Source organism: Drosophila teissieri, chromosome 2L (assembly GCF_016746235.2).
Source record: "Drosophila teissieri strain GT53w chromosome 2L, Prin_Dtei_1.1, whole genome shotgun sequence".
Taxonomy (NCBI): Eukaryota; Metazoa; Arthropoda; class Insecta; order Diptera; family Drosophilidae; genus Drosophila; species Drosophila teissieri.
This window is the reverse complement of record NC_053029.1, coordinates 11,111,454-11,131,836: the sequence shown is the minus strand read 5'-3', so window position 1 is coordinate 11,131,836 and position 20,383 is coordinate 11,111,454. Positions and strand designations below refer to the sequence as shown.

Sequence of the window (20,383 nt, the reverse complement as noted above, 5' to 3'; positions counted from 1 at the left end):
GACTTAAAAACATCCTCCACTTCTTCTTACTTAAGCATTTATAGTACAGGGATATGTATTGTTAAAATCATACTTTGTGATATTACTTACGTCATTTCCCTACAAAAGTTTCGCGGCAACATTATGCATTCTGGGAAAACCTCGCATAGGGCGGATACATTCTGCTGGCCAGGCCATTATGCGAATTATGCATGGCACATTGCCAGATCTTAATGAATTCGCCATGCCACAGCGATTCTGAGCCATATAATCAGCGTCGCATTCAGCCATTTAGCCATTCATCTTTCTGCTTTCTCCGTGGCCTCAACCGAGTAACACAGTTCCCCCCAATTCTCCCCCCAAACATACCTATGTACATACGTATACCATTTAAGAGTCGGCTACCAACTGGCTGCCATCTACACCTCGGCGTGCACAGATACTAATTATTATATTGTATCTCTTGTGACTTTATGTAACAGGCAGAAACAAAGGCAGACGCATCCATTTAAATGATATTATATTTACATAAAAAAACAAAAACAAGCGGGAAAACAATTATAATTTCGTTTACAAAACGAGAAACGGCACTTGGCGGGTAAAAAGTACTTAACGGCTTCGAACTGACATTGGGAATGGGTTCGAAATGGCTTGTATTGGATTGTATTTAATTGTATTGGATTGGATTGGGGTTTTTGGGTTCGGGAGACGCGATGTGTATTTCTGGTGGGTGCCACTTTGCGGCGTTTAATTTGTCGAGAGTTGCACTTGAAGCACGTGAAAGTAAATTGAGATAGATGGGAATCTTTCGGCTGGCGGCGCCCTCAAGCACATGGATGTGAAATGCACGAGTATCTCAGCCCAAAAGATGAGATGAGCTGAGTTGAGTTGAGTTGAATCTGAATCTGAATCTGAGACCGTTGTAGGGTTGCGTTACACTCTGCATGCGTTACGCAACAGGCTTCACTGTATCGCTGGCCAGAGATCTAGTTGAGAGGGGGATGTTGCATTGAAAATGATTTCGTTTATTGTTGCTTCTGCGGCGAGTCATAAGTAATCAAGATAACGTAAGTTAACAACAATTAAATGTACATTTATATATGGGTACGAATTAAGTAGTGTGTATACAAGTAAGTACATATATACTCGTATGTATCTCCCTCGACGCGTTGCTGGCCATTAAGTCTCTACCGAAATCGCATTAAACTTGGGCCCATCTTCCAGCGGAGGCCATCTAGTGGAGGTTAGTTGGGAGTAGTATAATTTATAAGTACACAATACATTTACTATATATCTTCATATGCCCGGCCAGCCTTGGGGCCCATTAAAACTCCAGTTATTATTGTTCGTGGGGCGGTCGTGGAAGTTTCGGGGTAAAATATTTACAATTTTATCGCACTTTTAACATTTTTTTTATCTCTTGTTTGACCGCGCAAAAAGAAGTTGAAAATCCGCACTTAGTCTACACCATTAAGGGTTCTGTTTTCAGAGTTGTTTCATTTTCAGAGGGACGGGGTTGCTCTACAACACATAGGTACATACATATAGGTACATTTTACACTTCGGGCTTACCCAAAGGATTTTAAAAATTATTGTTCTAGCATAGGAACTGTCGTTGTCCTTTTAAGTTTTCCAGTTTCATTTCATTTCTGAATTTGTCTTCTGTTCATCGTTATGCATTCTAAACCAGTAAGTGTAATTCAGTTCGGGGTAGAGGGAAAACCATGTTCAAACTTTTTGAATTGAATGAAAACATTTCAAAAGTGCGTACTTGAGACGCACTTCCCTGCTGGAGATGTAAAAATCCATTTTTAAAAAATCCATTTTAAAACATATTACAATGTAAGAATGCGTACTCAGAGTCTTTAGGTTATAAAACATAATACAATGAACTAAAAAAGAGTGTAATCAAATTAACCCTTTGAGTAGTTTTTGCATATGCGAGAATCAAAAAGGTGCTCTAATATAATTTCCTAAAAGGTCTCAAGCATGGAAAGCATGAAAGTGATTTTGCAAAGTGTCCTTCACAACATTCCAAAATGGCACAGCTCATTCAAAGTACTTCAAAGCGATTTCCAGGACAATCCTTTGCACCATTTATTTGTCCCTTTTCACGCACTTTGCTCTCGTTTCAATTGGATTTTAATCCTGTGCACATTTCCGACTACCATTTCTACTATGATTTTTCCCTTTTTCGGACTCGGAACATTTCCGTTCGCAACATGGCTTCCCCCGGCCCCTAGTTTCCGTGTCCATAGTCTGTTGGTGGCTGTTGTCGTCAGGTGTTCCCGGCCCAGATGGCTTAATAACGCCCATAGTTGGGCCCGAATCGGCTTCCATCTCCGCCCAACTCGTCCAGGGCACCCATGGCACTCAGTTTCTGCAGCCAGGCGGCATTGGAGTTGCCGTTGGACACGCGTGGATTGTTGATGTTGCTGTTGCTGTTGCCGTTGCTGCTGCTGCTGCCACCGGTGGCCTCATTGCGAAGACGCAGCTGTGGGTGTTGCTGCTGCTGTTGTTGCTGCTGCTGCTGTGGGTCCTCATTGCTCAACTCCAAAATCTGCAAACACAAAACGCAAGACGGGCAGAGAAAGATTTAAACTCCGAGCTGTTGTTATGGTTGTTATAATTATCGTATAGTTGCTGTTGTTAACACGACTCGGCCCCCTGCCGCCTTGTGATGATGGAGTTAGTTATTTCAGAAATCTGTTGAAATCTTATTTATCCAACGTGGGAAGTTCGTCACACATTTGGCGCTATCTACTTCTTTTTTGTTAATTTTAATTTTTCTTTTTGGCACATCATTAAATCGAATGAACTTTATCTGTAGCGACAACGCGGCCTGTTTCTGCTGTTTGCATGGATTAACCCATTGGTTTCGAAAAGCTAACTTTTTATAATAATAAAAATTTAATGGCTAAAAACTACTTCAAATTGGTAAACAAATTTGGAGCTTTGGCATGTGTGATTTAGTCACAGTTTATAAGTTTATACAGTTTATAGCTTTAAGCCAGTAGTCTTGTGCAATTAACTCCACTTTTATAGCTTCGTTTAAATGCACGTATTTAAGAAGCCATGTGTTACCATCACCTGTTCAAGACAACTAAGATATCTAAAAAATTCGAGGTATCTATCGAGTTGCCTTTACTGCCACCCAAAATGGGTTAACCTGTCTGGGAGCATCTTAACTTGGCTACCAACTTTTGGATTTTGGCTTTGGCTCCTCATCTCTGCTGCTGTGAGCACTGATGAACTGAATATGTGTTAATGGGGGGTATTGTCGTGTAATTATCAGCCGCCAACCTCTTTTCTGGCTACCTCTGTAAGCCCTGTCGCTTTTGCCCCTCTGGAGCTGAGCTCTTGTCTTCTTTTTTTGGACAAGACTGGTGATGATGTGTGAACAAACACAAGCAACAGCAGATTAAGCGAAAAACCTAAAACAATTTCGCGCCAAGTAATTATTTTATTGCTAATTTGGAAAGAGAGAAAAAAAAACAACAACATTTTGTTTATATTTCGGACAGTTTGCCATATTTCCCTCCTTTCGATTTCCTTGACTTAAATGCCATTAGTGGTCCAGCGGTCTACAGAAAAGTGATGATGACTCTGGGATTGTTATCGCATTGCATCCGACTCACAGGGGAGAGGGTGAGTTTTCCAGGGGTTGAGCGGTGGTGTCAGCTGGGTTCAACTCCCTTTTTTTCATTAAGGCAGTTTTATTTGGACAGTTTAATTTGAGAGTTGTCGTTAAGTGAAAAGTTATGTGATTTGTATTTGGGCTCCCTCTCGCTTTTCCAGCTACCTCTGTCTATTGCTGTGAATCGATCTCTTTTCCTCTTGCGACAAGGATTTGGTTTTAGCCGTTTGGAAAGGGAGTTCGCAGATACTTTATGAGTTTGTTGCGAAGGGGAATCTTTGGGTGTTTAAGATGGGTTGTTTTGGGCTCGGCCACTTCTGCTCTGTGGAATGGGCCACTTGATGAGTGGTGGGATTTGTTGGCTAAGACATTTGTGGCAAGTGGCAAACGAATACTGAAAATAATTGGCATCAATTGGACATAATGTTGTGATGGAAGCGACGAAATCTTCTATATAAGCATTTGACACATACATTTAAAAAATGAGTGGACAGTTAAACCTTAATGTTTTTATAATGTGGCTACGAATGTTTAAAAAATATGAAGTATATAACTCATTTAAGTTATCTTTAGTAATTTAATTCCATCAGAATCTAAGAAATACCTCTCATTCTCCATTTCTTTAAGAAGCTCAACAAAGTTAATAAATTTAAGTCACTTTGTCATGCCCACTTGAGTTCTATTTCGACCGCATTAAATTGTCTGCCTAATGGATTACGTTTAAGACGCCACTCATCTGTTCATTAAATTAACATTGAATCAAAAGCTCAAGTTCATCCTCAAATTAATTTGCAGCCCCATAACCAATTATAAAGTTTACCCACGTACCATTTTGCAACCCCTGAGTCGACACAATTATAATCCAATATATCTCTAATAAGTCAAGAGCATTATGAAATTGTCATTTTGCACATTCTATAACACAAATTGCTTCTGGGAATTCCGTCCATCTCCATTGTCATCTCGGGCCAAAAGCCAAGGAGGGAGTCAAGGGGTTCGAGGGGATGTGGGTAGGTTGTGTCGTCCTGTTGACATCCATCGTGTGGAAGGCAATAAGCTAAAGGCCAAGTTATGTTGTCTCATGTCCCTAATGCTGCTGTTGCTCTCGGCCTTTCAGCTTCTCAGTCTCTCAGCTTCTCAGCTACTCAGGTTCAATGCATTATTGTGTGTCAAGTGTTTTCATTTCGCATTCTGCTTGTTTTTCCCCCGTCTGCCGCCTGTCTTCAGAGTGACGTAGTCAAGTCAACCTTCATCAGCGGCAAATGCGACCACGTCACCGTCATTATTTGCTATTTGACATTTGATTTCCCTTTTCTTTTGCTCGCTCTCATACTTTTTGCCATGCTTTATTTTTCTGCTCGGCTTTTTTGTCCAAACATGGTCTTCTCTTGGTCTTTAGTCTTTGTCTGCGCGACGTCAGCGAATTATCGATTTGCAGGGACCATGACTCAGAAAAGAGGCTGCAAAGGGGCTGAGATTCATGAACGTCTATACATTCAGGGAAAAATTCAGACTAGAAGCCTGGACCGGAAATTCTTGATCAATCTTCGTTTATAAATTAAATCTGCGCTGTCATGGATTGTCTATTAATGGACAGTGTTAAATATTTGGCCAACAACACACATTTTGGCACCAAATATATTTGAAAATAATACAGTCCCTGTAAATGGCTTACTGTGTAGTAAAGTTCTTATTGTCAAATATTATTTCAGTAGCTTCTGTTCTATTGCTTATGTTTCAACAGATTTTTTTCAGTGCCGAAACTGTCTGCTACAGATACTCAATTCGATGGTAGACAAACAGTTGCAGTTAGGCATTTTGTAGGCTATAGTCGCGCTGACTTGCAGCTGCAGTGGATTTGTGCACATCCAAAGGCAGTTAAGTGGGGCTTCCTCGCCGAATCCCCTGGTGAACACCGATCCCGCGGTTCCTCGATTCCTACACTCCTAGTTGAGCCGCATTTTTGTGTCTTGGTTGCGAAAAAGAACAGGAAACTGTGCCGAAAAAAACTACAGACGCACACATAAAGTAACAACCGCTGCCGCGGTGGCGGCGAATCAAAAATTGTGCAAAAGATGAGGTGCCCGGCATGCAAGTGTTGGCCAAGTTGGCGATTGTAGCCGAGCAGGCTCCTCCGTGGATGGGGGGAAAAATAAAGAAGAAACGCTTGCGAAATATGTAAAAATATTTCTGAAATGGTTTGCAGACGCACAAGTAACCGCAGCAGCGCCAGGAGATTGGAACAAGAAAGAGCAAAAGAGCAAAAGAGTGGTGGTGCGGTTAGCAGGAATCTTCGCTGGAATGATTGGGGCCGTGGCCGAGGGACCTGTGTAACCTTATATCCGAGACTATGACGTAACCTCCATTCCATTCCATTCCATTCAATTCCACTCCACTCCACTCGACTCCGCTCCACGCCATAAGTGACCAAAAACAAAACACCAAAATCGAAAAAAGAAAAAAAACCCAAAGGTAGAAACGCACGAAAACAAAAACAAGTCGAAAATAAAACCTCAATAATTGGCGACATAATTGCAACTTAATACCACGCTTTGGCTCTCTTTTCATTTAGTTAATTATATTGACAGCGCACCAAAAATGCCAATGCACAAAACTCGGCTGAAGATACCCATCGCACACACTCACTCGGATACACTGAAGAAATGGTCCATAATGGATCATTTTTAAATGGCGATCCATTAAGGCGTCAATGATAAATGTATGTACACAAATATTTATGAAAACCACTCCGCAATTAGTCCAAAACATATTTACAAACTAAACACAATGTTATGCGATTTAAACTGGTGTGATATGCGTGTTCGATATGTTTTTAAAAGTGGATGATTTAAAATATTAGGAGTTGGTTTTAACTAAAAACAAATATATCCGAATACATTTCTTTACTTGGATATTGTAACTGATTTTTAATACTTCATTAAGCATTTAGTTTTAATACTTATAAAGTACTTAAAGTTTAAATCTCAATATAAAAAAATATTTAAAATTGATGTTTCTTGTAAATTAATTATTATTAGACTAATGAATAATTGACTTTAAATTCCTCTTAAAATTATTCCCAGAACGACCAAAACTTTCGCCCAGTGTAGATTCGCTCACCTGCAGCATCAGTTCACGCAACTTGTCCAAATCGTCGCCATGCGACCTTGTCGGCAGGTAACGTCCATCGACCAGATGCGGTGGGACGACCAGGAGCAGCACCGTCATCCAAACCAAGAGCCACCTGTGTCCACTTCCACTGCCAACTCCAATTCCAGTTCCCTGCCTCCGTGGCACTCCCATTGTTGTCCTGGTGGGGGGCGTTCTGGTGCCTGCAGTCGATTCAAGGGGCGTGGCACCGGGCTGCAAGGCAAGGAGAAAGAGGCAAGTGTGTGTGAACCCCTTGCAGCATTGCAAAAGACGAAGACAATTGCAGGATGTGTAATTGGCATGGCACTGCCGATGGCTTTTAAGGTGGGGTCGCAGTGGGAATAAAAACAAACCAGAAATGCATCTCACAGACTCACAGATGGCAGGGAATCGAGTGACTGATAATTTATTTGCGATGACTGAAGGAGGGTCATCCATTGGGAATTCTATTAATTTACTCATAAATCTTGAAAGCCTGCATCTGAAGCTTATCTCTCGGGAATCTATTACTAATTTGTTAAGTTTGACTTCTGTTATTGAGATCAATTTGAAAGCTGTTGGTTGGAGATTAGTTCAGATTTATTAAAAGGCTGACCCTTTTTTATATTTCACAATTAAATGAAATCATGAAACTAATAAATATTTAATGGGAACTTTAAGAGTCTCATTCTACAACTTTAACTTTAACTTTAACTTCTTTGTCTCGTTCCCTTTTCCCCTATATTTCTCTTGAAGTGGCGCCTTTAAAAAATTCAATTTAAATGTAATTCGCGTTTTCCTGGCTGCGCAGTAATAATAAAACTGCAGTCACTGGAGCCACTTGGTTTGTTTACCCAATCGAAAGAGGATTACACAATGCTCGAAATTTATGATTATGGCACTGACACTGAAACCAGAAGCGAAGGCAACTGGTACATCTGCACCTGCAGCCGCTGTGACTCACGGTTTGCGTTTTTCGATGGAGTTTCAAGTTTCGGAGTTTCTGAGTTGTCCTGGCGCGAGTGGGAGGATGTGGATTCGGTTCTAACAACGTCACGTAGCGAATGTGTTTTGTTCGGCGAAGTTGTGGAGACCCCGAGCGATGTTGTGAACTAGGATAACAATGTAAGTTTAAGCCAAGCTGCGTGCCGACATTTGTATTTATAGCCAAAATTGCGGCACTGGCCGAGATTTGGAGATGACGCCAGGACGCCGCCGTCGCCTTCAACCACGGCCCGGATATTCCGCCCTACGAATGCGCTACGCCCCTATGGGGAATTCGAATTAGCCTTTGGTTTGTCCTGTCTCCGAAGCCGAGCTCTTTTCCCATTTCACTTTTAGTGCGCGCGCAGCATCGGCAAAAGCCAACGAAAGGACCAAACAACAACTTTCTATCCATATCATTGTCACCACACACTCGTTGTTTACATGTGGCTGTGGCTGTGCGCGACCGTGTTTGTGTGGCCTCGCATTTCTATTGTCCTGTTCTCGGGCGTCATCATCATAATACGTATACGCCCAGTCATACCAGCATCCCGAACAGTCAGCTTCATCTGGTGAAATGGTTTCGCTTGGCCAACTTTCATGGTTAAGCTGCTGCGGGTTTTAGTGGGTTGTTCTTGTCATCGCGGTAATGGGTGTTGAGACCGCAAGTGGGTATATAGGGGAAACTGAAATAATTACTTCGCCTGGTGTGGGTACATTGAACTAAAATGTCCCAGATTCCCAGTAAATTCGAAATAACTATTGCCATGCTAACACAATACTTTTTCATTGATAAGCATCGGTTTTCTTTGTTTCCTAAGTTTTCTCATTCCTTGGAATAATCATAATGTATAAGGTAAACACAAACCGATTTGGTAAAGAAATGTCTTAAGTACGTTAATAAGATTCAAAACATCTTATTACAGGGTATCTCTCAGTCCGAGAACTTTATGTACGCACTCGAAGTTGCTGTTGGTAGTTGCCGTTGCGACTGCCGTCGTCATGGCTGCAATTGTTGACATTGCGGGCGTCAATAAATGCCCCAGTCCCCGGGGCTACGACTTTGGTTAACGTTAACTGGAGCCCAGCGCACTCAATTGTTATGGTCTTCCTCAGCGCTGCTGGGATATGTGCGGCTGGCCATGGTGGCTATCTGTGGTGTCGGTGAAATGGAGCATTTGTATACCACGCACGACCGATAGACCGAAATTTTTGATATAGCGCAGTTTTGTGTAGCCATTGCTGTGATTGAATACGTGACGGGCATGGGAAGTGGGCCAGTTTCGGGCAGGGCAAGGGTTTTAACGACCCCGGCTGGATGAGGAATACTAGTAGCAATATGCTCATTCATATCCACCCTACGCCACCACTCAGCTGCTGGTTAATTTATGGCCCTTCGCATGTAAACGCTTTATGAAAGAGACCACATTGTGGATGCCCATTGCGTTCTGGGTGTGTTATAAAACCCAAAAAAAAAAGGAAAAACAATTACTCAAAATATGAAATAATCAATTCACCCTATGCGGGAATTGAACTCATGACTTCCGACTGGGGGAAGTAAATGAAATTTACTTTGCGTTGCCCTAGGCTGAAAGCTCTTAAAAGCTCTGCTTTGAGCTCATCGAAATATAATGTTCGTATTGGGATATTCAGTGCATTAAGTCACGAAGCATCGGTGGTTCAGTGGTAGAATGCTCGCCTGCCACGCGGGCGGCCCGGGTTCGATTCCCGGCCGATGCAAAAGTAAATTTTTTTTCATTTTTGAATTGGTTTTTCTACAAGTTAAGCTATTTTCCTTACTCTCTGACTACACAAACTGAATCATTTATATTTTGGCAACACAAATTAATCAGTCAATAATTGTTTTGGGGCTTCCCCTTCGGCCTTTTGGCAATCTAATAAATCATGATTTAACTGACCACCTGACATGGTTTTTCCCACATTTTGTTTCATAGCGATATGAAGGTAATTGTTACCGATTTTATTGTTTTAAATTCTGCCTATCGTATTACCAAGCAAGGCTATAATTTCACGTAACTAAATTTCTAGTAAGTTTGCGTATTTTTTTTTAATCCTTTTATGGACTTTTATATTATCTGAGAAACATTACAAATACGAAATATAATTATTTATCACGAAAAACATATGAAGGTATTATATGCAGCTTCTCTTATTTAAGCATGGTGTTAATTTGTTTCTGCTTTTAAATATTGACCTTGCTCAAGATTTAGGTAAAATTATTTCCATATAAGGAGATAGAAAACAAAGACAAATATACTTTATAAAATATACCATTTATCTTTGCAATTCTGTATATCGCTAAACAGGCTACCAAATTAGTTATCCCAAGCTAATATCTCAGATACACGCGTGATATTCTAGACTGTGTGCTAATTGAAATGCTATTATACTCGGAACACTGAGTCCCAAATTTAATTTTTAATGTTTGCATAGACTTTATTCACTTGAATCGTTTTACAATTACGTTTACAATTACCGTACAACAAAAATGGAGGCTGAGTAATATCGCATGGTGATGGAGGGGATACAGAGAATAGTGGAGATATACATATGGCTCGGATAAAAACTTATCTATGTGTAGAATTGAACTTAACTAGAGCTACCGATTAGGGCTTACGTAAGGTCTACTTAACAACAACTAAAATACATTCAGTGGCATTCTACCTACAATTACTTGTCGCAATTACATTTATCAATTGTTTATTTATTAATTGCTCAGAGTCAGGTAATCTAGGGATTACATCTACAGACACAGCACGAAGGAAACAGGAACCAATCCATAAAAATGCCCTTACAATCGTTATCAGGATCGTAGGCGAGTAGTCTATGCCATTTGTATTTCTGCTCGCATCCACACTCGCCCTCACATCGTGGAGTTTGCGTATTGCTAAAAATATATTAAGAGCATAATTAGAGATTTGGGTTGGTGCTAAATTATTTAGTTAGTACTAACCTGCAAACCTCCTGGTGAATCGCCTGCTCGAAGTGTTGAGTATTTACGATGGCTCTGATTTTGCCCGCGGAGTTCGATGCCCAATACGGTGTGACAATTTCAATCTTCGACTCGCAGGCATCGAGTCTTCCAGTGCCCGAGCTACCATTCTTATTTGCCGGTGGCCTATTGGCATTAGTGTTTCCGTTGCCACTTCCTCCGGCAGATCCACCTCGATTTCGACTTCCTCCGGCGGCAGCTTGGCGTTTCTTCCGCAATTGGCCAAAGTAACTATCTCCGGCTTCCACGGTCTCCCCGGCATTGGCAGCAAATGCTCCGGGGGGTATGAATATATCCGGCTCGTCTATGAAGCGCCGCTTACGCACCTTGCCTTGTTGTCTGCCGCCTCCTCCGCCAGGACCTTCCATGTTCATCTCAAAGTCTCCGTACATGCGTCGCATCAGCGCCTTGTTGTCGTCTATGAAACGTTCAATCTTGTCACTGAAATAAAAGGGGTTGTTTAGTTTTGTATAAAATAATATTAATGGGCTTTTAAAAGAATTAATTTGGTTTATGTAATATATCAGTTGATCCAGGTGTACGCCGTAAAATAAGATAATTAATGAATTTATTTTTATAATAACGAAGTAACACAGGAAATTGAAGTACATCAAATAAAAATACAAAATACTTTGCCAAAACAGGTTATTCACTAAACAGATTAATCTTACATACTAATAATCATTTGGAAGGCAATAATTGATTTGAAAAGGTTCGTAATGAAGATGAAATAAGGTCAAAACCCACGCTAATTAGTAATTAAAGTTATAATATAATTATGAAAACTAAATTATCAATTTGGGAAAATTAATATCTCTTAGCACCAAATGTGGCGACCGAATGTTAATGAACTTTGGAACCAATATCTTTGAAAGTCTCACTTTTTGGCTTTGCTTTTAGTCTAGTGATGAAATTCATGGTAATTTTGCGGGCCTATGCTAATGAGAACCGTTAACCATGTCACTTTAGAACAGTCAACAGTCATCCGGATTAAATGTGATTCAGATCAGTTTATGTGCGAATAAAAACAGTGGTAAAGGAAAACCACAGAAACGCAAACATCCTTGACTTAATCAAGAGAACGTATGCGCAGCAAAGTTATACGACTATTCCAAGGGAAATACCAATATACCATTTCCACTCGGGATTTCCCGTATCCCAAAAATAGAGAACAATGGCTACTTACATGGGATAACTGTTGCCGGCCGTGGGGCAGAACAGTTGATGGTATCGCTTGATGCACGGCACTCCCTTGATGACATCGCCGCGCACATCCAGTCCCAAAGCCACCGACAAAGCCGTCCACCAGATCTAAATTAACCAGAGACATACGATGGTCAGTTCGGGCGATAAGTATTTACTATTTAGCATTGAAGAAGGTAATTGAGTTTGCGGACGGGGGGTACTGAGCCTCAGATTGGAATTGGAATGGCGACCATAACAAATTATGGCCGGGGTGTGAAAATGACTCAAGTAAGTCATAAACATAAAAGTTCGTTTTATATTCGAAAATATGGTAAGAAGATAAGGAGGGTGTAGGCGTGGCAGGCGGTGCCGTATAGAGTTGGATTTTGGGATTAAGCGTACTCGAGTCGCCATGCGCCATGCGCCGATTTTCAATATCAATCCCTCTCTTCTTTCGTCGTCATCAACATCATCACACCTCTTAATGAAACGAACTCGCACGACCTTCGTGCGCAAAAAACAAAAAGAAAAAGAAAATAAAACCGAAATGAAACACAAAATCGTCAAAGTTATTTCCGCAAATGAACAAACTCGATCGATATCGAGAGTACACTGTAGGAAATCACGAAAACTAGAACTCACTGAAGGCTGCACCCTAATACATTGTATATTAAGATAAATAAAAAAGTGAAGAATTGGCGATGCCGACCTAAAATGCGTTACCTAAATGACAGAAGTGAAATAAGTGGGTTCTACTCTAATTTGTGAGCAATATTTTCCGCAGTGTGCCAATTAAAGTGCGCGCGTGCTCAGAACCCCGTATCCGTACTTACCGGAATCTGTAGGAACGATCCGTTGTTGAGTTTCGGATAGGAGAAGAGCGGCACCACTGGAACCGTCCCGTTCTTCAAGTAGATCGGTCCCTGGATGGGCGTCACTGTGGGCATCTGATTGTTATTCGACTTATCTGTGAACGGAATGTAAATGGGTTCGAAAATTAAGTGGAAATGGAAATTGGAGTGCTTTTAAATGGCTGCTGTTTCAGCGATGATTCATGGCAAGGACGGCGGAATTGCTGTATCCGTGGCCGTTGTCACTGCATTAATCAGCCCCGGTTAAACCCAAAAAGAGCTGGCATTGCAACTGCAAGTGCACTCGGTGTCTGCATACAAATCGCACTGCAGTTGACACTTGCATGTATAAATTTCATGTCTGCCTGGCATTTGTAATGCCCAGATCCGGATCTGGGCGCAGACAGAAACTTTCCCTTTTATAGCCGTACTGCAGGATGCAAAACGGGTTGCAGAATGCGAAAAAGGGAGCATACAGTGCAAAAACTTATTTCCTTAAAATGTTACTTAAACTAAATCTGAGATATATGGAATTTAAGGGTTCTATTTACGTGGGTTTACAAGAAGTTTAATAATAGTTCTTATAGGTACCATATTATTATACTATGTTAGTATGTTATTATATCGGAAATTTATAATTTATAGCCCTCAAATATTTATTTCTTTATAACATGCGATTCTGTAACAGAAGCAAACATTCGTAGACCATTTTTTCTCGCAGTGTACAGATCTCACGTCACTTTCAGCTAATGAGAAATTCTTTGACAGGTTGTGAAATAGATTCTTTGTTTCTGTGCACTGATCTTTGGTTGAGATCGCATCTTTTTTGATATTTTTCTGCCTGCACAAAGGTGAAAACCCAGTGTTGAGTGCTCGAGTGCCGCGCCAAGACATCGAGCGACCCAAACTAGTATCTGAGTTTGGGTCTTGCGTGCGCACGTCTTCATATGAGAGCTGGTTCATGAGCTCGGCCCCTTGCCCCTCATTTCGGGAGATTGAAACGCGACTTCTTGCATAATAGCCCCGTAACCGAGTTGAGTACTTGAGGTCTCAAGTCTGGCAGGTTGCTGGCTGGCTAATGCCTCGACAACTCGCAGATTGGGATTGAGATTGAGATGGAGGTGGAGGTGGAGATGGAGAGGCAGAAACAAAGAGGCGCCACAAGCTAGACCGAAAGTGAAACATCCGAAAAAGTGAAGCGCCGCTGACAGTTTTCCAAGAGGACAACAAGGGCAGCAGATTCAGATACGAAGATACGTAGATACGTGGATACTTGAGCCGTTAGATAGGCGGACTTAGATACAGATACACCCCGGCACAACATAAATCGTGATGCGTGCCAGCCTGTTAGTTGCTATAAAAGTCAAACACTAGCCATTACTGTCTTGAAAGTGACCTTGCCGATCGGTTTGTAGACCTTTGACCTTGTCGCCGTTGCTCGTTGCTTGTGCGCTGTTTACCCCACAGGTTTGTTATTTGTTATAGTTGTTCCGCGATCTTGTGCAGAAGTTGCTCTCAATTGGAAAGATACACAAAAACAAGTAGCAGGCGAAACCACAGAAATTAACATGACTTTCAGCGCCCGTCTTTCGAATCGTGTGCAAACGTGGGACTCTTTGCCGCTTATCTCTGTGAATCTACGTGCTCCACATTCACACTACACATATTTCTTGACTGAAAAGCAAACAAAATAAACCACCAACATTTGATTTCTTTTTAATTGTTAATTGTTGAGATTGCCATCTCGGTGAATCAGGAAACACTCGAACTGGAATATACATACTCAGAAGAGTGATACGAGCAAATCTCGGGAATTTCTTTCGGATGAATGAGGAAGTGATTCTCGGACTCTTCAACCAAAGTTCTACAAAGTTCATTCTGTCACACTTGTTGCTTAATTTATTATGCAATCAAATACATTTAATTAATGTCTGTTTGAGTCACTTATACGTGGGGTAGTTAGGCATTCCACTTAGAACTTTTTCTGGTTGACAGGTTTTCCTATACAATTTACTCCTTAGCTTTAGAACTTAAATTCCTGTTCGTAGAGTCGTCAAATGTTCTATAGCTTTGTAAAATCGCCTTTTGAGTTGGTATGTTTTACGTAAACTATTTGAATATCCCTTTACTAGATTAACCCAATGTTTTTATGATGCTTTGATGTCATTCTTATGACTACAACTTTTCGATAATTTAATAACCTAATAGTATAATCCATTTTCAAATGAAAAAAAGTGTTAAAAGCATAGTTACATTTAATTATTATAATTTAAGTAAATAACGAATTTAGCACCTAATCCCTTTATCCATAGTGCTAATTCCTATAGTAGTTTCGCTGTAAGCCTTATCCTAAGAGGTCCAAGTGGGGACTTACCATTCTCTTGTCCTTCGTAGAACTGCCCTTCCTCCTCTCCCTCCTCCTCCTCCTCCTCGTCGCCCTCCTCCACGTCGTAGTCCAGAACAGCGTGTACCTGTGTCCTGGATCCCTGTCCAGCCTGAACCCGTGTAAATCCTGGCGCTCGTTCCGGATAATTCTCCGGCGGGGCAACTCCGTATGTCTCGGCTGGTTGAGCCTCCGGCTTGGTCTGTCTGGACCTTTGGGCCGGTGGTGCAGGTGGTGGTTGCTGCTGTTGCGATGGCGGTGGTTGTTGCGGCTGCGGCTGCTGCTGCTGCCTGCTGCCAAAGCTGGTAATACTAAAGCTGCCGCTGTTCTTAGTAAAAGTGGCACTGGCACTGGCACTGCCATGTGCATTGAAGTATTGCTTCTGTTGCGGCTGCTGCTGCTGCGGCGGCTGTGCTTGCTGTCCGGGGTATCGGGAGTACGAACCTTCCGCCGGACCCCGGCCACTCGAATGAGTCTGTGTCAGCTGGATGGAACTTTGGCCCGTGGTGCTGCTCGAACTTGACCGGGAACTGGTGCTCTGGAAGGATACGCTGTTCTCATGCTGATCCTGCTGCTGGTGCTGTTGCTGTGTTTGCTGCTGCTGCTGCTGCGTTTGCTGTACCTGCTGGATGTGGTAAACGGAATTCCGGACAGCATTCGGCGCTGTCGGTGGCAAGTAGGCGTTACTCTGCTTGCGTCGTCCAGCGGTATTTTGATATTGATAGCCCCCCGATTGCGGTGGCGCGTAGGGATTGTTCTTGAAGTAGTCCGGATTGGCGGCTGCCTCCGCGGGAGACTGCTGCTGGTGGTCAGCCGGCGAGTAGAGCAGATTGTTGGTGTTGCTGGCCAACTGGTGAATTGGATGCAGGGGGGCTATGGTGACTCCCCAGGGCTGGCCCAGGGCACCGAAGGGCAGCGAGAAATTGGTAAGAGCCATGGGAGTGCGAAATATGCTTGCGCTCTCAGTTCGCAAACGAAAGACTTAAGCGACAAACTCGATCCGGCCGCGCATGCGACATCATCTAGAACAGATCATCGCACGGAAATCGATGGCGCGCGCTCTCGAAATTGATTTATGCAAAAATAACAAATCAGTCAGATCAGCTCCCGCTTCCCACCCCTGGCAAAAACAACAGCAAACACACACTTGCAAACACAGAATATCAACACACACAGACACACACGCGTCGATCGGCGGTCTATGTCGTTAATATATATATATATATATGGCGATATTAAGGTATGTGCAAACGATGTTGTTGTTATTAAATAACTTAAGCGCGAACTTTTTGCTCCGGTGCCCGGTCCGCGTGTGTGCTAAAAAACCATTCACGACAAGCTGACAATCGAGACTGAGCCGTTCTCGCCGTGCGCCTTAAAAACAAACTTAATGGGTGGAAAATGTTTCAACTCTCGAAATTTCAAAATCTCCGACTTTAAACATTGCGCTCAGCTCCCTCAATCTCGGAATCTGGCTAAGAGCGAGCTCTCGGCGATACTGAGTTGCGTTTTTATCTTTCGTTTTTCGGTTTCTGCTGAATAGCAATCGAAAAATAAAACAAAACCGGAAAATATTCGATACTGAGTTAATCGAAGAGCAAATGCTCTTAGATGTTGAGATAACTAAAAAAAAAATATAATTAAATTGAATTCTTTTGAGGTGTACATAATTGTTCTCCACTAATGATGATTTCTAATAAGTAAAATATGTTATTTATTACATGAAACATTATAAGAAATAAATGTAACCGAGTGTTCTTATTAAGGTGAAGTTATCATTGGAATGTATCAGTAAAACATTTATTATATAGTGCACATCATTTTAGATTTTGTCTGATGATTGATGGGCTACCAAATAAATTTAAATAATTCATTTAAATCATCTTAAAAGTGAACCTAAAGTGGTTGACAGTTACCGCATATCAGCATTAAGGTGTTTTATTATTTTTGGCTTAATGTTTTAATTAAGAAATGGGTTTATCTTCTGGCATAGTTAGGAGCTGGTTTGGATTTGAAATCGCTTAACTTAATGCGCTAAACTTCCTTTGAAGTTAGTTAATTAAAGAAGACCGTATACTAATTAAGTTACGCGCACATATGAAATCAATCCAGAAAGCCAAATACAAATTAGAGTATACCTTTTCTATACCTTTACCGAGGGAATCTTCTTCGACAGGTGCCGACGGCATCCCTCAAAGTGGGATTAGGTTGATGTTAATGAGAACCCCGTTTAGCTGGCATTAGTGACCTAGGTCAATGCCTGGATGCGTCGTCATGGGCTGGTATACATTTTAGTGGCTTTTGCCGAGAAACGCATATTAATCACAGTAACCAAACCGAAAACACCAACGACGTCTGCGATGTTTTATTTCACATCGAAGGCAATGAAAAGCAAAAGTATATTTAAAGTGGGCTTTCAAAACTGGTTGTGAAGAGCATCGCGGGTCGAGTTGTTACACACATGACTGCCATCCAAAGAGAGTGGCTAGTGGGAGACCCTCCGTAGGGTTCTCCCCATCTCCATGACCATGTCTCTGCCGTCATCTTACACTCTCTTAGCTAGGTGAAACAGTGGCCAGTGGCCAGTGGCTACGGCTACAGGGCGGGATCAGCGGGGTCATGTGGTGGTAATTTGAAGTGTGTCGAGTGCATCGGGCGATGAGCAAATGGATGGCGGCGATGATGCTATTAATGAATGACTCGGTGTATATATCATCTAACCGGTGGAGGTGTGGTCTTGTCAACGTCATAGATCTCGCTTCAATGCGTCCACTTTGCATATTAGCACCTCGCGAATTGGAGCTCCCAGCCTCTAGACAGCCGGAAACGGATGCAACTAATGGATAGAACAGCCTCAGCGTGCTATGATCTTATCTTGGACATGACTTTTTCTGGGAAAAACGCCCTTTAATGGTGCCTCCTGTTTGATGGATGAATCAGTGCCGAGTGGGGAATTTTTCTGATGTAGGATATGCGGTAATTTACTTGGCCTGTAGGTGATTCTTTTGCCCTGGTCCCCTTTTCAGGGTCACTCGCGGTGACTTGAGCCACTTTTCCTTTTTTCGCATTCTTACATGCAAATAAGTCACTTAAACTGTAACACTTGGGTTTGGCCAGCTGCTGTCTGCTCGAACACTGAGGCAAATTACAGACAAATTGCAAAAAATAAATATATAAACCGATCTTTGAAAATTGCAGGTATAGAAATCCTATGTTATAATTTTAACTTACTATTTTGATTTTAAGAAGTACCTCTTTAAAATCTATAAGTGCTTTTAGAATAAGTGTCTGTATTTTTCTCAATGTAATGTTGAGTGCTGACCAAGTCATAACCATAACCATGGCCGTGGCCAGGCCTTTGTTCTATTAGAGCTGCTGCTGACCAAGCCCAACAAATATCGCATATTTTCCTAAAAGCCAGGGACGGAAAGTGAACTATAAAATACAAAAAATGGGTTTAACATTTTTACATATTAAAAAAAAAACTTTAAATGTTAATGTGTGTATAGATAAGCTACAAATCTAATAAACTTAGAGAATGGTTTAAAATTATCTACATCGGATAAGTGTTGCATTTGAAACATATTAACTTCCTATCCTGCACGGCGCCACTGTTTTTCTTCCGTTTTACTATAATACCCATTTAAACTTTTTATAGCTTTTCCCATTTAAGGAAGCTAATGATTCATCCAAATCACTGGCACTTCCTGCCCGTCCCTAGTCTCTCACCTCAAATGCTGCAAGCCCAGATGCAATTTGAACCGAACCGATTTCATAAGGCCAGAACAAGTTTGCGCATAGATCAGACCAAACGAAAAACTTACTTAAGCGTTAGTTATGTATATTTTTTTGCCTTTCCCTTTTCATGCGACAGACATTGAAACTTCTTGGTCGGATTTTGCTGTTGGCACATGGCGCATAACGAATCCATGGCTCCAAAATCCAATCCGAATCCACTCGACAATCAAATAATTTGACGCGAAATCGAACTGAATCGAGATCTATAAATGACATTCCTTCTAGCGCCTGGACCTGGACACTGAATCGCCTCGGGGCCTTTGGTCGTCTGTCAAAGAGAAGTGAAACAGCGCCGGCAACAATTTGTAGACCTTATCGAAAGGTGGCTCTCAAGCTGTGGCCTTAAGTCGTTAACAAATTTTGACTGCCAGTCCGTTGTGCAGGCACAATAAAATAAAACGCCACAAACATCAAGTGTTTGTTGCTGGCTGCCATTGTCAAGGGGTTCTCCTTAGGTTTTTACTCGGGGTTTCGGATGTCCAATCCCCGGATCGAAACGAATGACAAAAATGTGGGGGCCCAAGCCACCGATGTTGATCGATTCGATCAGCATAAAAAAGCTTTAATTAGAACCAATTTAGAGCGCGGACCCATTTATCAGAAGCATTTTGAAAAGTAGTTGAAAACCAGTCGAGAGCAACTTCAGCATTTCCGACGGCGGGTGTTAGGGAGGTGTTGCCGCAGATTTCATTATAGCTCAACATTAGCCGACATATTATTGTTATGGCTTAAGCCCAACTGAAGTGAACTGAAACAGCAAACTGAAATTGCCATTTACGCATTTGTTTTTCTTTGTCAATTGTTCCACTATTCGAGAGGTGTGGACCAGGTTCAAGTGCACATTCATAACTCTTGTATAGTTGTAACAATATGGAGCAGTCACTTCGAGAGTTAAGCCATGGGTTAATGAACGTGTCGAAGGAAAACATATTGTTCCGCAAGTAAAGAAATGTCCGAAATAGTTTAAAGCATTTTGGGGGTGTCATTCTCTTACTTTTAAATAAATATTACAAATAAACAGAAGGTCAATAAAGCCTTGCACTTGGAATTTCAGGAATGTCACGTTTTAAGAATTGTAAGTAAAACTACTGAACTCTACTTCGAAGTTCTATTAAACAATCCATGGTTCAATTCAGAGAAAACTGCTGAAGTGACAGCATTCGTACCAGGTACCATGCTGAAGTATTCATTCAGCGGAAACTACCAACTGTTGGAGCTGCCCTCTTGTTTTTTATTTCTGCTAACACTTTCAACTTTACATATGTACAAGTGGGAAACCAGTTAATTAATTTGGTTCGATTCTTGGCATCAAGATGGAATTCAAGACAGCCGCCAAAAAAGTTTTCTTTATATAACAATTCATTAATTACCTTTCGATTTCTGGTTTTTACCTTGGGCGGAGTCATGAACCCGACACCTAATGC

The 20,383-nt window shown here is 41.6% G+C and overlaps 2 protein-coding genes and 1 non-coding gene across 3 annotated transcripts; 1 reads left to right on the top strand and 2 right to left on the bottom strand.

The window, feature by feature from the left end:
• Nucleotides 1-988: 988 nt before the first annotated feature.
• On the bottom strand, nucleotides 989-7,954 carry LOC122624979 (ras guanine nucleotide exchange factor G). Its single transcript, XM_043804791.1, has 3 exons — nucleotides 7,710-7,954; nucleotides 6,737-6,979; nucleotides 989-2,539 (listed from the first exon to the last, which is right to left on the bottom strand). Exons 2-3 carry the CDS (start codon nucleotides 6,917-6,919, stop codon nucleotides 2,282-2,284), a joined length of 441 nt encoding a protein of 146 aa, XP_043660726.1. The 5' UTR covers nucleotides 6,920-6,979; nucleotides 7,710-7,954; the 3' UTR covers nucleotides 989-2,281.
• A 1,444-nt stretch (nucleotides 7,955-9,398) lies between these two features.
• On the top strand, nucleotides 9,399-9,469 carry Trnag-gcc. Its single transcript has one exon. It is a non-coding gene; the product is annotated as a tRNA-Gly (tRNA).
• A 716-nt stretch (nucleotides 9,470-10,185) lies between these two features.
• On the bottom strand, nucleotides 10,186-16,446 carry LOC122622136 (protein spaetzle 3). Its single transcript, XM_043800354.1, has 5 exons — nucleotides 15,153-16,446; nucleotides 12,761-12,894; nucleotides 11,929-12,053; nucleotides 10,704-11,183; nucleotides 10,186-10,637 (listed from the first exon to the last, which is right to left on the bottom strand). The coding sequence occupies exons 1-5, from the start codon at nucleotides 16,096-16,098 to the stop codon at nucleotides 10,481-10,483; spliced, it is 1,842 nt and encodes a 613-aa protein (XP_043656289.1). The 5' UTR covers nucleotides 16,099-16,446; the 3' UTR covers nucleotides 10,186-10,480.
• Nucleotides 16,447-20,383: the final 3,937 nt, after the last annotated feature.

Excerpts from the sequence above, each read along its gene's own strand:
- LOC122624979 (XM_043804791.1), bottom strand. The coding sequence starts at position 6,919 with ATGGGAGTGCCACGGAGGCAGGGAACTGGAATTGGAGTTGGCAGTGGA. Across the intron at positions 2,540-6,736 it reads TGCGTGAACTGATGCTGCAG|ATTTTGGAGTTGAGCAATGA; the intron begins GTGAGCGAATCT and ends TTGTGTTTGCAG.
- LOC122622136 (XM_043800354.1), bottom strand. The coding sequence starts at position 16,098 with ATGGCTCTTACCAATTTCTCGCTGCCCTTCGGTGCCCTGGGCCAGCCC. Across the intron at positions 12,895-15,152 it reads CTACGAAGGACAAGAGAATG|ATAAGTCGAATAACAATCAG; the intron begins GTAAGTCCCCAC and ends TTCCGTTCACAG. Across the intron at positions 10,638-10,703 it reads ATTCACCAGGAGGTTTGCAG|CAATACGCAAACTCCACGAT; the intron begins GTTAGTACTAAC and ends ATATATTTTTAG.